Source organism: Plectropomus leopardus, chromosome 23 (assembly GCF_008729295.1).
Source record: "Plectropomus leopardus isolate mb chromosome 23, YSFRI_Pleo_2.0, whole genome shotgun sequence".
Classification (NCBI taxonomy): Eukaryota; Metazoa; Chordata; class Actinopteri; order Perciformes; family Serranidae; genus Plectropomus; species Plectropomus leopardus.
Genome location: NC_056485.1, coordinates 1,688,317 through 1,707,076, shown reverse-complemented (window position 1 = coordinate 1,707,076; position 18,760 = coordinate 1,688,317). Strand labels below are relative to the sequence as shown.

Genomic DNA, 18,760 nt, shown 5'->3' with positions numbered 1-18,760 from the left:
TTCCCTTATTTCTTAGTAACAGACCAAAATACCAAAAACAACCATAGAGCCAGTTATTCTCAAACACTTACTGATATAAGTCAAGATTCTGACATTTTCCTTAGTCAAATATCATAATTTTCAGCATGTTATCCCTTTATTAGATAGATAGTTTACTGCTACTAATTTGCCAGCTGTGTTATTATTCCATTCATAAAGAAGTCCAGCTCTGGCTATCTGAAGTGTGTTTTCTGTCTTCTTTTCTCGATGAACAAAGGCCCTCCATCAGACCGATGGCTGCTCTGAGGGTGTCATGCCTCAAGCTTTGGCTTTGCTCTCTCTTTTCCCCTCATTCCCTTTAAACCCGCCCCATCTTTTACTCTCTTGCCAAAGCAACCATCAGGCCAAGCGGGGACATCTGTACAGCAAGGCACAGAGCCATGTTTCCATGCTTAGCTACACAAGCCCAGCCCATTCGATTACATGTCAACAATAACAGATATCAGTGACATCACCAATAGTCCGTCCCTCAGACCCTAACCCAGCTACAGTTATCCATCAGCACATCTGTTAGACGTGATTCTGAGAGGTTTCAACAGTTAGAGAGGAGAACTTTTCAGAGGGGTTTCTAGACAGCAGGAGGAAGTAGAGGGGAGTGTGACTGGTTTGCTTTCACTAGGATTCTTAATGTTGTAAATCCTTTCACCACCCACCCGCACTAACTCCAGGAACAGCGCCAAGCTTTAAAGCCAATTTGACATTGTGACCAAACCTCGGAAGTTCACCTTCTGAGTCTGTCCTGTGATGCTGTTGGGCCAAAAAATACTTTTTCCCCATTGACTCACACTGTGAAAGAGACGTCTGTAAATTAGCAGATACATTTTTTGAGCATCAAAAACCCAGCAAAATGACTGTATGAGCCGGACGATTCAACTATTTTTTTCCACTTTCTAATTAGATTGCCTAAACAAGCAGTTAGCTTCCCCGCCAGCAAACTTCTCCAATGTTGTGCCATTTTTTAAATTTTTTGGCCTGGTTTGGTAAGACTTGGTGCATCAGACAGCCCAGCTCTGCAGGAATCTGGATCTCCATTACAACAGGGCCACCTGCTTAAAGGGGTGCTTCGAATGGTGTAATTTACTGACACTATACACCTTTTACTTCAAGGTCTTTATCTGTTACAGAGATAAAGAAATACAAATATTTCTGTTTTACTCAAACTTTCTTGTTTCCATTTCAAACTAAAAGCTTTCTGACAATGTCTCTATTGATAGAATCCTCTCAGTTGTTGACACAAGGGATTTTATCGCGAATCATTTGTAGGACCGTATTGTTGATGTGAGCTTGCATGACTTCATAAATGAGCCCAGTCTCTGCTAATTATTGCAGAAATACAGAACTCGTGACAGCAGGTAGCCCTACGAAAAAGTCACAGCGACAACGCTGCCAGTGTGATCCAAGTGTTAAGTTACTGCATTCACAACAATAGGACAGATGCAAGGTCACAGTGACCCTGATCTTTGACAACTTCATTCTAATCAGTTCTTCCTTAAGTCAAAGTGGACGTTTGTGCAAAAGATATTGCGTTCCCAAGAAGGGGATAGACGGACGGACAGAACATAATGCCTCTGACTACAACTATCCCCATTGCAGAGGAATAAAGACTAAATTAAAAAAAACACAAGTTTTGTGTTATGAATTTACCTAAAACATGAATGAGAATATTTTAAACAACGTCATGTGCGATACATACATACATACATACATACATACATATACATACATATATACATAAGAAATGTGATATCACACATCCAAGTTTGGGGTAAGGTAACAAACATTTTACATGTATGTTGAACAAATATCTGCTTATATATTACTGCAACCCTTTGTTTGGTTTCTGCTGCCATCATCACTGCTTTTGTGTTTCTTAAAGCTGTCATTGGCAACATTCATCACAACGCCGGCTATCAAGCATGTCTGAGTTTTTGTGCACTTGCTATCAGGATCCTCATGATGCCATATCATTCTCACTTCTATAGCAACTGCCCCATGCTCTTCTAACTCTACCGTTTCCAAAGTGCTGCTGCACTCCACCTGAACTTTTCAGTCCTCTTCCTTCTAGTGTGAATGTCCTGTTGTTAATCTTACTGGAATATGCTGTGCTAAGTTAAAACGGTCTGTTCTCTGACTGCTGGTGCAACACTGGTGACAAACTCCTTTCCTCCTCATCATTTTTCTAAAGGGCACATCGTCTTTAATGTGCTTGTCCTCCCACCTGAGTGTGGATGTGGATGTGCAGTGCATTTTGTGTGTGTAGCTGCATGTGGACCGCTGAGGAGGTTGTGGATGATGAGGCGGTCTGTGGGCTGAAAATGAGGGCAGTAAAAAGCCTCCATATCAATAATCACACCACAGAGTCAAGCGTCCCCTCGGGACACAAGAACACAAGAAAAGACGTCCTTCATTCACTCATAAAACCAGACGGTGACCAATGTGCATCTTGCACTTGTCTGCGATGATCAAATATGTATGCTACAAAGGCCAAAGAAGTTCTGAGAGATGGTGTAATCAGATATTAGTCTCATTATGTAAGCATATTCTCAGACACTTTAGTATAGATGAACCCTTTTGATTTTCACAGCCCTACGGCCTTTCCACAACTTTACATTTTAGGTCCCATCCCTGGTGATACTCTATCAGCAGGACAAATGGCTGTGTGTTGCTGGCTGTGAACAACACTTTAATCTTGTTAAATGTAATAAGCACTGCTGGCTCTTGGGGCCACAAGCAGACTCCAGACCTTTCCTCTTGTTATCAGCCAGATATATCGGTGTAATCATAAACAGTAAACCAGCAGCCACAGGCAGGAGTAGTCATAGTGTTGTCTTTGACCATTGTCAGGGAAACAAAGATCAGAGGGAGGTTGATGAGATATCTGACCTGTGTCGAGGTTTCGGCCTCCCTCTTGCTTCGGCTTTGAGAGAGCCACTGCGCCGTCACTGTCCTTCCCGCCCGCAGCTCTGCAGGACACAAAGCAGGAGAGACATTAATAGGAAGAAGGACTGCGAACATAGACTGCAACATTACATTAGAGGCAGGTCAATGCAGATGAGAAAGGCTTACATTTAAGAGGTTAGAAAGAGCTGTAAAATCATCAGGGTCAACTTACTGCTCAGGGTTGAGTCACTTTATCATTTAGAAACTAGAATTAACGCCTTGCAGCTGTATGATGCTGCCAACCAGTCAAGTTACGGTTTACATGCATGTTTGTCCAAACTCAAATGTAGCAATGAAGGTTGACAATGTTTTAAATATGGATGTTGCTGCAGAGAAGCTACAAATTATAAACCATGGATGACTCACAAACATCTTTAACCTGAAACATAAAATATCTCTACAGTCAACACAGTGTCAAGATTAGTGTCATCAATTCAGTATCTGTCTCACTCAGTATCTGTCTTTTGGCCTTTTGGATATAAAATGTCAGCATTTCAGCATTTCATCCTTGAGTCCAAGTGGACGTTTGTGCTAAATTTGATTAAAATTCTCTCAAAGGGTTCTTGAGATACTGCGTTTACGAGAATGGCACAGGGGGTCATAGTGACCTTTGACCATTAAACTGTAATCAGTTCATCACTGACTCCAAGTGGACATTAATGCCAAATTTGAGGAAAGTCTGTCGAGGTATTCTTGAGACATGGCATTCATGAGAATGGGACAGACAAAATTCCCTCGAAGCAATCTTGGGCTATTGTGTTGACGAGAATGGGATGGACAATGTTACAGTGACCTTTGACCACCAAATTCTGATCACTTCATCTTTGATTTCAAGTGGATGTTTGTGCCACATTTAAAGAAATTCTATATATATATATTGCTTTTAAGAGAATAGAACATAGGTACAAAAATTTTAAAAAATAATGTTTCTGGCCACAGCTGTTACTGATTCCAAGGCATAAAAATGGAGAGAACAGACAAAGGAAAACAATTCAAACTAAAATATTGAAATCTGCAGTAACTTTTTTTTATCACTTGGAGGCAGAAGAAACAAGTTGTAAAGACGGTACAGAGATATTTTCACCTTTTAAGTGGACGTGGTGAATGTGCTAGCAAACAGTTGCTTATTCACACATCAAGCAGTTATGTAGACACACATTTTAGCTCTGTTTAAGTCGCCACCAACTTCTGAGTTGAAATGTCTTTTTTGCTGCTAAATGCTACACTATATTCAGCAGCTAGTCTCTAATTGTCTGTCTGTATGCTGTTTGTTGCTGAGCAGGTAGAGTACAGGGGGTTTTCACAGTTTTTCTCTGACAACAGCTTCCTGCTGAGGGGCAGAAATAATGCTATGAACAGTGATAGTGAACAAAACAGCAAAAGAATGAGCTGAAACTCACTGTACAGCTGTGAACTCATGAAGCTGATAGGAGCTGCAGGTTCAAGTGATCATTCTCTGTACATTCATCACTAGCACAAACCACTTCCAAAAGATTTCACACTGTTTTCACATTGTCATTTGACCAAGGTCGATTATAGCCACTTAAAGGTACAAATGCTTTTGACATTTTACTGATGACTGTTGGACAGTGAGTAAAACTGCAATTCAATCTCTCTTATTCTGCTTTTCATCTCTACTTTGTTAAACCAGAATCTGCTCAATCATTCTGCGATCTGAAAAATGCCTTGAGTATGTCTGAGGTCTTCACGTGAAAAAATCAGGCTTTCCCACACATTTATTCGTTTGTGGAGCCTGCCATGATGAAAACGTCTGCCGCCACAATTAGATTTTGAATGTTTGGAGCCAGACCATTCATTAGGAGCGATGTTGGAATATATATAACATTTGGTCATTGCATCACACTCTCAGAGCGCAGTGCGTACTCTCAGCACAAACGGAGCAGTGGAACATTGGAACTGCGTAGTTAAAGTAAAATGATCCACCTGGGAGTCACAAACTGCTGCTGAGGAAAAAAAGAACTCATGGAGAGCTTCAGCTACACTGGTTCATGGACCCGCAAAAACCTCCGAAATGAATGTGAGCACATGGGTTAGCTGTCACAGCTGTCAATCATGGCGGAAAATCCCCTTCTTGTGGAACTGAAAAACTATTTAAAACCAAACTTATCATAAAAACGATCACTTTAACAACCATCAGGGTGATGAGAGCTACCTTCACTGAGAGAAACCATCTTTAGGAAAAATGTATTTGGTGTGTACTTTGAGTTTTAGTTTGGCCTATGTACATTCACTAACATGGAGGGGCAGGCTTTATGACCTATACTGGAGACAGACACCAGGGGGCAATTCAGATTAAAAAAGCTACACTTTGGAGGAACTGTCATGTTGTCTACCTTATGTTGGCTTTAAAATGAAATAGTGGATTTGACAAACATATTGATTTCTGCCAATATCACAAACCAATATTTTTTTAATTACAATGTGAACAGGTAAAAACATTAACCCCAAGTTGAAGTACTTTTCTTGTTCTGCACTATGAATGAATATTATGTCTCCATCTGCTGGTGGACCATCACGATATGCAGAATATGATGTCAATTCCACTATAGTAGAGACTTGATGATCACTAAAATTATAGGGGTAAAAAAGTGGATATGTCTTTGTCAGTATCAGTTATCGTCCAAATGGGTTGTTTTTATATCATGTTTTTACATCTTGTCCATGTCACTGTTGTGTCAATAACTCAAATGCTGCAAGTGCAGAAAACCATATGAATTTATGTCACATTTTCACAACCTTTTTCTGATTTTTACGTAAAAGGTCTATCATCATTAGTCTCTCTTCATAAAAGATAATTAAAACTAAATATAAATATGCCACAATCACTGGAAAAATGTTCTTCTTTCAGGTCCTATTTCGGCATTTGTCCTCCTGCCTTTGTTTGAGTCGACGCACCAATGCAGTTGTGTGGAATAATGGCTCCCATTTTCACTGAGCAGGGATCTCAACAGGATGACTAGATTAGCTCAGATGAATCATGAGCCCACTTCAATTTGACAAAAACACTTCTCGGTACGGTGAATTTAAAAGAGAGTGATTCATACACGTCGGCCCCGGCCAGCTATACGTTCTATCACAGATAGCACTGGAACATCATCATTCTATTTTAGTAGAATAGCAATGAATAGAAGAGACAGAGAGGGGTTTAAGAATTTTCTTTTCAACTCTGGGGAACATTTTGCTGATATCATCTGGAAGACAGAACAAGACGCAATAACAGTGTAATGGACTTCTAAAGACCTCAGTCTGCGCTTTATCAAAAATATGAATCAAGCACACACAGGAACACACACTTGGCAAAGCGCAGAAGTAGCCAGGAAGACAAGATTTTCTAATGATCTGTTTCCATGTTTACCAGATGAATAAGAGAGAAGGTGTTTAAACCACGAGCCAACAAGAAGCGGCTGGGAAATGAGAAGAACAAACTGTCTGAGTTTGCTCTCCCAAAGTCAATAAAGAGAATCAATCATAAGCTCGGGGCTACAGAACTGGTTATTAACCCATCAGCATGAGGACAACAGCAGTAGCATGTGCCTTATGTGTCTAAATTATCCCTTCCTGAAACAATCTGTCCCTCCATCATCAACATTTGGTGGCCACATAGGATCCAATCAACCTGCTCACAGCAGGTGGAGCCACAGCCCAAAACATGAAGATGTGACCCAGTCGCCGGGAGAAAATGTTGACATTATACATGCATGGTTATGATATGGATTTAGTTGTAAATGAATTCAATGATGTTTTTGTCACTACTGGTCCTGGTTTGGCTGGGAAGCTTGCAGAGACTAACAGTACAGACGTAGTCTTCAGAAATGTAATAAGTTCTGTGTTTATTAGGGGAACAGATAAAAGAGAAATAATAGAAACTGTCAAATCATTTAAGAGTAAAAAGTCTACAGACTGCAATGGAATTGATATAACTATGGTCAAGAACATCACTGAGTATGTAGTGAAACCTCTCACATATCTGTAATCTGTCTTTACAATCTGGTGTGTTTCCAGGTAAAATGAAAACAGCTAAAGTGGTACCTATATTCAAAACTGGTGATAGACGTGCCATCTCAAATCATAGACCAGTTTCCTTACTTCCACAGTTCTCGAAAATACTGGTAAAAATATTCTTTAAAATACTAAACGAATTCCTCACTAAAAATAATGTACTGTGTGAAGAACGATATTGGTTTAGAGCTGGTAGAACAACCTTGTTTGCACTCATGGAGTTTGTGGAAGAAATAACAGCAGCGATAGAAAATAGAGAATATGCAGTAGGAGTATTCCTAGACCTTAAGAAAGTTTTTAACACTGTAGACCAACAACTATTGTTAAAAAAACTGCAAAGACTGGGAATTAGAGGGGTAGCACACTCTTTGTTGAGTAGTTACTTGGAAAATAGAGAACAGTATGTACAGATCCATAGCTTCAAATCTGATACATTCCAGATCACCTGTGGGGTTCCCCAGGGTTCGGTTTTGGGGCCATTGTTGTTTATTATGTACATGAATGATATATGTGAGGTCTCCACAGTGCTAAAGACAGTATTATTTGCTGATGACACAAATTGAATTTGTTGTGGTTGTTGTTTTGGTTCAATTGTATCCAACTTTTGGATACAAGTGGAAAGTGTATTGAAAATGCTAAAGAGTTGGTTTGATTCTAACACACAAACTTTGAATTTGAATAATTTGACTGACCCAAACAAAAAACTAAAAAAACTTGAAAGAGTGCCTGAAATAAAATTTGGAGTAATAATAGACAATAAACTATGCTGGAAACCACATGTAAAATACATCAAGGCCAAAATATCAAAGTCAATTGCAATGTTATATAAAGTCAAAGATCTCCTGAAACATAATTCATTATACACCCTGTACTGTTCCTTTGTCCTTTCATATATGACTTACTGTGTGGAAGTGTGGGGGTATACATATATCCTGTTTTGATCCAAAAAAAGAGCCATAACAACTGTAAACAACACCTCTTACAGAGAATCAACAGATCCATTTTTTATCAAATTAAAAGCACTTAAATTTAAGGATGTGGTTGACTTCAAAACAATTCAAATCATGTACAGAGCTAACAATCATCTTCTTTCTTATAATATCCAAAAACTGTTTCAAATCAAGGTAAATTCACATGATCTGAGAGGAACTGTTATGTTCAAGAAACAGTTGGAGAGGACTAATGAAATATAATTGTATTACAGTAAAAAGGGTTAATTTATGGAACAACTGTAGTGTGGAACTGAAAACATGTAAGACATTTAATGAGTTTAAACATGTCTTTAAAAATAATATATTGAAGGGATATGAGCTGGTAGAACAGAGAGGGAAACGGGCAGTAAGAGGTGATACAAGACAGGCTGGCTGCTTTTGTTGGAGTGACTTTGTTTTTCTCTGTTGACTGTTGATGTGTTGTATGTATGTGTGTATATATATATATATATATATATGCATTTATTAGTGTATATATGTGTATATAAAATTGGAAAAAAGTGGGTAGGATTTGATAAGTATTTATTTCATCCTGCTCTTTTTCGGACGTGAAATACTCATGTTTGTTTACTGTATATGTATAGTGGGCATCTGATGTTGGGGTTTTTTGCCCATGTTTTTATTTATTTTTATTTATTTTCTGATTTTATTTGACATGGTTGAAAATAAAGATAAAACCTCCAATATGTTGCATTTGCATGTTTCATACATATCTCATCAATGTTTCTACAGTAACATACTACTCCACTGAAGGTGAAGGGGATGGTGGATGATGTGTTGCCTAGGTGAAATTGCTGCCATTCCTCTCAAGTTCATATATTACTTATATTTACAAGTCGCACTGGTGCTCCATGGTCACAAAATGTGACTGGATATTGTGCCATAAAACTGGGTATTTTAAGCCAAAACATGGATCTTTTCCCAATCATGACCAAAAGGTTTTTGTTTCTAAACCTAACCATACACTAACAGCAAAATTGTTGACACATTATATTTTAAAGTATCCACCACATAAAAGCGTGGAAACGTAATGAATCCATATTATAGAAATAACACAATAACAATAACACAATATAACACCATCATTTTTCGTGGCAATTATCTTCACTCTGTACAACGCTAATGGTCAAATGAACTATGTAGTTCAGGCTTTTGGAGAGTAGGTGTAGGAATCCCAAGAGGCTACCCAATATTATATTATTACGATACTTGGTTATGATGCAATATTACTGCGATTTTAAATGTATTGCAATATGTTGAGTATTGTGGTAGCTTTTATTGCTGTATTTTGCAATTAATTACCTTTTTTTAACTCCGAGTTAAACTTTTTATATAATCACATAGAATTTTAGTCTGTTCATTTCAAAGACAGATAACCAATATTAAAATCCTTAAATATTACACATAATCCAGTCCCACATGGGTAGGATACCTCCACATTCTTTCTTTGTTAGCAAAATGCAAAGTACAAAACATGTTGGTAGCTATATAACTAAAAAGCACAGAAAACAGCTTTAGTTCTTTGAGCTTTTGAGTTTTAGTTCTTAAATATTAGGTTGTTTACAACTAAGGATGTCCAGGTTTTTTTGGCTCCAATCCTGACTGGAGTCCTTTAATATTGGGTATTTGCTGAAAGCACGTTAGATCATTAGGTTTTACAATAAGATAGTTTTATTTACTTAAACATTGATTGAATTAATCTTACACTTTGAAATAACAGCTGTAAATTGAATCTGAAAAGTGTATTTTTCAGAAGCTACTTGATCCAAATCCTGTATGTCGAGACAACAGACACGTTTTTCTTTTTTTTGTTCTGTCATCAAGATACTCACAAAGTTCATGTTAGTGACTGACAGCTCATATGACCTGCCTCCGCTGTCATCGATCAGGTGAAACGACAGTCAGATTGGGCTAAAAAAAAAAAAGAGAAGCTGCTGCCTGAATGTTTGCTACGCTGCTCTTTGCTAATGAGATGAAAATTAGCATTGCTGTTTAGCAAATCCAGGCATGTTGCCAACCTCAGTGTCTGGACTCAGTCTCATTTAAGGTGCACCCAAATCATTTCTCACATTAACACACTCAAATTTATTCTTGGACATGAAGCACAACTCTCATACTGTGGGGACACCAGCAGACTGAGGTGAACTCAACAGCACAGCCTCAACAGGATCAGAGATTAGTTTTAGTCCATTGGATACATTCAAATATGCCTGGATTGCCCCTGATACTAATCCAAAATCAGCTTGCAACATGTCTGTTTACAACTTCTCTTACTCTGGAAAGCGTAACCTACACATGTTCAGAAGGATTAAGATTCCATAAGCAGACTCAACACTGGAGTCAGATGAAATGAAACATGAAGATTTTGGCATTACATCAGTTTCTATTACTGATGCATGCCAAAGTGACCCGTATTGTTAGTGTGCAATAACAGATAAAAGACTCCAACTCTACTGCTGACATACTAACAGACAGACAACTATTTGACACACATTAGGCTGGCCTACATTGGTAGAAAACTAAAAGAAGATTAAAAATAAGTTTATCTGAAAACAGGCATATGTGAAAACCACAGTTAGGTCTGTCACAATAATTACATTATTGACTGGTCGTACGATATATGGACATTGATGTCATTTGGATGACATTAGTATTGCCAGTTATATTTTTAAGTTTTCCCACCCATTTTAAGACTAAGGCACAGCAATTTTCCCTTTTTTTTCACTCCACCCATATATACTTGTGCAAGTCGTACAAAAAATAAGACAACACTTTGAGGACGACACAGTGTAGTTTCAGGTTGCCTGCTGCTGCACTTTCACAGCAAAAGCGGAACAGTTCTGATAGTCGTCAACTTGTCAACCACTGGCAAAAAGTCTGTTAATTTTTTAGTTTTACCCAGGCCGTCCATCACCAGTAGACGACGGCAGCACAGCGGCCTGATTATGGAGGTAACTGCGGTGTTCCGGGAGCTTCACTGAGCTTATCTATTTGTTGCAAGAAGCATCACTTGGTTTTGTCTTGGTTGGCCAAACTAAATAATATCATGGGGCTCTTATAAAGGTACTACAATTGTATGCATATCTTCTTTTTTATATTATCAGGTCTTTTTTAAAAAAATATTTTTAAAAATGTTATACTCCAATTTTAATGTCTGGATATTTTTAAGAATTAAAGTTCATTGCTCTTTGAAAGCACATGCATTATTGTGCTATTATATTATCATATCATAAAATAGTCTCTTCCATCCTCAGCCCTTTGCTGTATCTCATCCCCTCTCTCTCCCCATTTCACGTGTAGTCTGTCCATCCATTAAAGGCCAAAAAAGTCCCCAAAAAATAATCATGAAAAAAATAAATAAAATGGTCTCAAAACAACAGTAATAGCATTCATCGCAATTACTTCTAGGAAATTATATCACAAGACTAAAGTATATATCATTACAGGCCTAGGCACACTATACATACATAGTGTATTTGCTCATAGTCTCACAGAATGCTGCTTCATGCCTACAAACTCAGCATTGGTGAAATATGTCTGAAATAAAGTGGCACTGAGACTCAACGGTGCCAAATCTGAGAACACACAACCAGACTCCCTGCTGAGCAAGACTGCTCTCTTAGCCATTCACCCTTTCAGTGAGCATCTTTCTGGGCTAAAAGCCCACTGAGAAAGTCCATCACTCTGCTTTATCAATTGTGCCCAGCAAGAGCGCCTCACAAGCCACCACAGGCCTCCGCCATGTTCCTGTCACATATGCTCCTAAAAAGCAGTGAATTCCCACAGGGCCCTGAAAGGCACTCATCTCTCTCTCTCTCTCTCTCTCTGGTGCTACAGTAATCCATTAAGCTCTCTCATTGTCAAGTGTGCTTTGTGTTTTGTACAATCTGCATAGCTAAATTACACCTCCACAAAGAGAATGTAGTAAGCCATGGAACCTGCTGAGGAATGTGCTTCAGATCAAAAAAGCAACCCAAGGTGAATTTGACTGTCGAGTCAAATGCTGATAGCCCTGTTTCCTCAGGTTGGGGAAGATCAAATGCTTTAGCCCCCCACAAGCAAAGGTCACCATTAATCGCTGATAACACTGAAAGGGATCCATAAAATGTCAGCAGCACTTGGCCTGGAATTGCTTCAGACAGGGAGGGGGAAACATTTTGGTGACATTTGAGGATTTCAGGAAAGGGGGCAGGAGAACTAATGAGTTGAGCAGAGTGGAATGGAAAGAAGTGGGTGTCTGTGGTTGCTCGAGATGTTGACTGCACATGCTGTCCATGGTGTGGCATGCTGGGCTCATTTGTATTTGCACTGCATCCGCACATTGGGAGGCAACCACACTGACCAACAATCACGGCACAGAGCGGGGCTGGTGCCTGTCTGCGACCATGATTTGTCCACATCAAGGTAAAGTGACTGGCTCAGCACGTGTGGTCATGCATGCAGCTAGAAAGATGCAGAGTAACTAGCAGCTTCAAACAGAGGGACTCTCAACTTGCTAAATGAAATGAGGCCAGGGGTCAGCCACAGCAGCCCCATACATGCTTAAGACATTTCTAGGATTTTAGAACATTTCTGGGATTACAGGATGTTTCTAGGATTTAAGGACATTTCTCAGATTTTAGGACATTTCTCAGAATTATGGACATCTCTTGGATTTATGGATGTCTCTCAGACTTTAAAATGTTTCTAGAATTTGGGAACATTTCTAGGATTTTAAGACATTTCTAGGCTTTAAAGACGTTTCTAGGATTTTAACACGTTTCCAGTATTTTTGGAACATTTCTAGGCTTTAGGACATTCCAGGTTTTTAGGACATTTCAAGGATTTTAGAACAATTCTAGGATATCAGAACATTTCTTGGATTTTAGTAAATCTCTAGGATTTTAGGACATTAGGGGCTTTGGACCTCTGTCAGGGGCTGTGGGGGATCCTCCACTGGAACTTTTTTCGATCAGCAAGCTCTGTTTTGATGCTGTTTTATCACTCTGGCACCTTATGGATACTAGAAGTAAAAAAACAATTCCCAGTGTGAATCACTTTATTTTTATTGTGAATTAGAAAATGATCGGTGGTCCAGATTTGCCCTGTAGGGTGCAAGTTGAGCATCACAGTTCTAACAGTTACATATCTTTCTTTTCTTCACTGTACAGACACACGCCTCTCGAACTCTCCTTCAGTGCAGAGCTGTGAAGGAGCTTGTGTTAGCACTGCTGCTGCCACTGCTGCTACAGCCACTGCTACTGTGACTGCAAACTCAACTACTCCTTCTCCTTCACTATATAATCTTTCCACTAGCAAACAACTGCAAGGTTTCATCATGGAGCAGCTACAGAAGGTGTTGACTCAGTCACAGAGATTAGCCACCACCTGCCAACCGCTGATTCAATAAAAACCTTTTTCCGCTTCATCTGAATACTTTTTCTGTGCTTTTTTTTGTCAGCCAAGGAAATACAGCACTAGAATAATGCTGGAAACAGCAAACAATTTAATAGTTATGTTCTTGTTACTGACTTCACCACCTTTGGCATAAAATTTGGTGTCAGACAGATGATGCATTTTTTTAATTTTCTTCTTTTCATTTATTTTAGATAATAAATTATTATTGGATATCATGTGAGCTGGATTGAAGTGTACCTCTAAACACTGGTTAAATTCTCACACTTTTTAAGCTTTAAATCTCTTTGATGGATTAACTGAAGAAGACTCATTTCTCTCTTTTTTTTTAAAATAACTTTTATAGGAACCTGACTCAAATCCAATAAATAGACTAGCAACTACAATAACAGCAACTTTCCTCATGCTGTTCCTGTCGTATGATGACGTCACCAGCTCTGATTGTGGTTGCAGCATGATAGATACTGTCATTTAATGGAACTTCAACATTTGTAAATGTACTTAAGCTCCAGCTGAGCTCCATTCTGCTCTCACACCCCCAAACTCAGCATATACAGAGAAAAAGGACAGACTTATTCTACTTGGGTTTACATGGAAAATGATGGTGATTCACTATGAGTTTATTTTTTTTTAAAAACTAATGGCAGAGATATGGTAGTGATTTGACACTAGAAATCAGGGTCTATACCAGTAATACTCAACCTACAGCCCACGGGCCAAATCTGGCTCCCAAAAGGTTGCCATCCTAAATGTCCTAAAATTCAAGAGACATCCAGAATTCCTAAAACTATCCCTAAAATCCAAGAAATGTCCTTAATCTGAGAAACATCCTAAAACCCTAGAAACATCAGAAACGTCCAGCAATCCCAAACACATCCAAAAATCCAAGAGATTGCCAGAAATTCAAGAAATATCCTAAAATCCACGAAATGCCGAAAACTCCAAAAAACATCCTTAAATACTAGAAATATCCTAAAATATAATTTCCCAAAATCCATAAAATGTCCTAAATCCAAGAAATGTCCTAAAATCTGAGATATCTCCTAAAATCCTAGCAATGTCCGAAAAATCCAAGAAATATCCAAAAGTTTGTGAAATGCCCCCGAAACGTCCTAAAATCCTAGTAATGTTTTAAAATCTGAGAAATGTCCAAATGTCCTGGAAACAGGACCTAAACTCTAAGAAAATGTCCTAAAATCCTAGAAAAACTGACAGGGGCCCCTCTCTGCGGAGTTTGCATGTTCGTGCGTGGGTTCTCTCCGGGGTCTCCAGCTTCCTCCCACAGTCCAAAAACATGCAGCTCAGGCTGATTGGTGACTCTAAATTGCCCTTAGGTGTGACTGTGAGCGTGAATGGTTGTTTGTCTATATGTGTCGGCCCTGCGATAGTCTGGCGACCTGTCCAGGGTGTACCCCGCCTTTCACCCGATGACAGCTGGGATTGGCTCCAGCCCCCCCATGACCCTTATGAGGACAAGCCGTAAGGAAAATGAATGAATGTCCGAAAATCCAAGAGACGTCCAGTTATCCAAGAAACATCCAAAAATCCCATAAACACCCCAAAATCTTAGAAGCCTCCTAAAATCTTAAAAAAAAATGTTTTTTTAGAAATGTCTAAAAATCCTGGAAACATCCCAAAAATCCTTAAACTTCTTAAAATTCCAGCAGTGTCCTAAAATTCTAGAAATGTTAATATCCTTGAAACACATATAGGTTTGCTGTCATTTGCAAAAGTGGCCCCCAAGCACAGCCAGTTGGTCTGTGCTAACAGTAGTGAAATGACCGTACACGTTACTATGTGCATTCCCATCCAAACTAGAAACATTTGGCATATTTCCCCAAGCTTCAAAATATTTCAAATCTCACTTCAGCTCCATTTTTCAAATTGGGGTCAGGACAGTGTTTGTGGCCCAGAAAACATGAACATCTGTATTCAATATTCATTCACTGCCAAAATCAACAAAGAACACATTGGTCTGGAGTCTGTGTCATTACGGCGTCCCCTCTGCAGAAAACATTAAGGCTGGCTAATAGCTTCAGCAGAGGCATTAGAGGTTGGAGAGGATGAGGCTCTCCATCACGCCGTTGTCGCCGAATGATCGACTGCAGCACTACGAGGCTTTGGGGCGCTTAATAAACACCAGGCAGATGCGATACCCAACCTCCGAGTCAACAAATCACTGCTGTTCTTTGCTTCACTTCTCTCGGCTGCAACACTTCAGCAGAGTCTCTTGTGAAGCTTTTCAATTACAAAATCACTTTGTGTGACAGAGTGTGTGAGCGTGTCTGTCAGGTGGTACATGGGTGCCGGGTAAGCCGATCTCCATTCTGCAGGGGGAGAATAAAGCGGCGGTGGATGGATGGATGGATGGATGGATGCATGGATGGAAGAGGATAAGCAAAGGCAAAAAGGATGAGAGGAGCCGCTCCTCTAACCAAGAACCTAAACCTCATTCCCCAGTTTAGCAGAGAGCTCATTGGATACACCGTCTTATCCGCCTGCTCAAACCCCAACCTCGGGGCATCCGTTCACAGTCAGAGACAGAGATAGAGCTCTCTATGGTAAATGATCTTTTAAATGCTTCCTTTCATGTCTTGTTCCTCACCCTCCTCTCCGTCTTGTCTCCTATTACAGCTCTGTTAGTCCTGCTGGAGAGTTTTACGGCAGCTTGTGTGGAGGCTGCGGAGCGCAGAGTGGCTTCAAAGTTTCGCAGCGCTCTGACCTCTGCAGCCACTCGGAGGCAGAAGGAGAATGATGAGCTGGACAAAGTTTGAGAGAGGCAGTTTTGCATGTCTTCCACAACCGCTGCCCCTGGGTCCCCAGAAAATCAATTTATGTTTAAGAAGGTGTTATACTGCACACACAGTTTTACAGCTCTTCTACAAGTTGGTAGCTCCATAAACTGAAAATCTCAGGATAGAGAAAGGTTAAGAGGTGAAGCTCAGCCTCTCACTGCTCCTTAAAGACCAGCAGCCCATTTTGCTGGATTTAAAATCCACATGTATTGTGAAGGCAGTTTTAAGTCAACACTGACCAAACTGAACTTGATGTAGTCCACACTGGACTTTGGGAAGGTGTGCCACTGATTAGGGGAGACTACCATCTTATACTTACTCTGAAGTTTAAAGGGACAGTTAATCCCAAAATCAACAATGCAGATGACATATTAAAGGTGTACAGCTGTTTATCAGTCTAGATTGTTTTGGTGTGAGTTGCAGAGTGTTGGAGATATCGGCTGTAGAGACGTTGTTTGACTCCAACACATGAAACTACATGGCATTTGACTTGTGGTGCTCAAAGTATCAGCTTGAGAGGTTTGTAGTTATGTAGAATATTTACACCCCCTACATCAAATCAACATCTTTTATTAACTGATCTGTTTTCACTGTCCTTATTTCAAGTTGTTGTTATGTTGGTGTCTATTGGTTTTGTCAGTGTTTTTTCTTTTGTCTTTGTCTTGCAATTATAAATACATAAAAAAATAAGTATGCAAGAAAAAAAGAAGAAAAACTAAAAGATTGATGGGCAGACCGGGTCTTTTAATGGACCGCCATCACCCCTGTCCCAGTTTTTCTGCGCCTTTGTACACTATTAAACTATTAAAACTACTAAAGAAACAACAGGTAATTTGTCCCTGCTGTGTCAAAATATTCATCATTATCGTGTATAAAATCATTATGTATGAAATTCAACAAAGGCCTGTAATTGAGGTAATATAACGCAGCGTGCTATTTGTCTATAATGAGGCATTTACATTTTGAATACTAGTTTATTTCTATGCTGTTACGAGAGACAATTTTAAATGGCTTTTACCATTACGGGAAGAGAAGAAAACAATCCACAAAATGTGACATCTTTTTATTGTCTTACCAATGTGAACTCAAGGTTGAGTTATTCTTCAATTTGCTTTCAGGAAGCGCATCTATCTAAATAAATCCACTATATTAACTTGAAATAATTAATCACTTGGCAAAAATGTGTTTTCTGTTTTTTGTGTTTTATGTTTATATGTGTAGTGGACACAAGGTTTTCATGTCTGTCTACACTGCAGCAATCTACACAAAGAGTTAAACTCAAGGTGGAAACATTAAAGCGGGGAGGGCACTTTTATTTTAAGGATATTGGGCAAAAATCCTGTAATAAACTTTGAGCATGTTGTAATTCAAGTGGTCTGAGTGAAAACAAGTCTTCTGTACCTCCTCTTGGCTCTGTTTTCAGGCTTTAGAAAATCTAAGCTGTGGTGGGAGATTTTGGCCAATCACAGGTCATTTCTGAGACAGGGCGTTCCTGTTGGCGGTTTTACAAATGCTGATGCGTGTGCACGTCCCTTTAGATGGTGAAAGCCTGATTTAATTGCAGAGAATCCTGCAGTGAAAGTTGCTATTCCAGCAGTGGCAACAACTGCCAACATCAGAGAAACTCAACTTGCTTGGCGCAGGGGCCACTTTTGCTGAAAGGCCAGGGGCCAGTTACAGCAGCAGCATCACACAGGTCAGACGTGCACAGATGCGTTTCTAGGATTTAAGGACATTTGGGGGCTAATCTGTTAGGGATCCTCCACTGGCACACAAGTGCAATTTTGTTGCTGTTTATATGTACTTTGTACCTTATTTACATTAAAAGTACAAAAAAACCCACTGTGAATCAATTTATATTCTTTGTGAATCAGACAGAGGTTGGGGTGCCAGCTTGCACCCTGTCGAGGGCCAGTTTTGACGTGCGAGCCTGAAGTTGAGTATCACTGGCCTACACTAGGTTGGTTTCCATTAACCCTCACATTGCCCAAACTGAAATTGCGTCTCTAAAATTTGCCTACACGTCATTTTGGAAAAAAATCGCCAAAAAGTTTTTATGCTGAGGTGGTATTTCAGTTGATTCCAAAAAGCCAAAATTCACTAAACTGCATTGGAAACCCTTTTTTGGTTTTTCTAGGTCACATGATGCTATGGCTATGTACTTGTCAGTAGGAATTGGCTTCCTCATGATGCAGCAGGAGCTACAAGAGCTGTTATTGCATTGAATAACTTTTCATCCAGAAGTTTTGAATCAACAATTCCTCTGTGAAATCGTGGACTATCATCTCCCAAAAATCCCTCATGCGTTGCCGCTCCCACGTATAAGGGGCTCTCCTTTCCATTTTGGCTCCATAACACGCCTACGTGGCCTTGTATTAGAAATAATGACGGCTAGTGTGGTGGCTGCAACAGAAATAAAGCAGCTAATGTTTTGAACATCCATCACCATGCTTCTTGGAATGTTATCGCCAGAGAAGTCGCAGAATATCACTCAGTGGAAACGCAAACATTTTGCAACTGTGTTTTATTGACATTTTGAAAATATCGCTAAAGTTTTGCGCAAATCTATAATGGAATCAC

General features: G+C 39.5%; 1 protein-coding gene across 1 annotated transcript in view; it reads right to left on the bottom strand.

The window, feature by feature from the left end:
• Positions 1 to 18,760, bottom strand: part of LOC121962186 (disintegrin and metalloproteinase domain-containing protein 33-like) — a 267,844-nt gene that overhangs the window by 226,499 nt on the left and 22,585 nt on the right. The window contains 1 exon segment of the mRNA XM_042512400.1: positions 2,923 to 3,002. Within this exon segment, the coding sequence (XP_042368334.1) occupies positions 2,923 to 3,002 (80 nt within the window).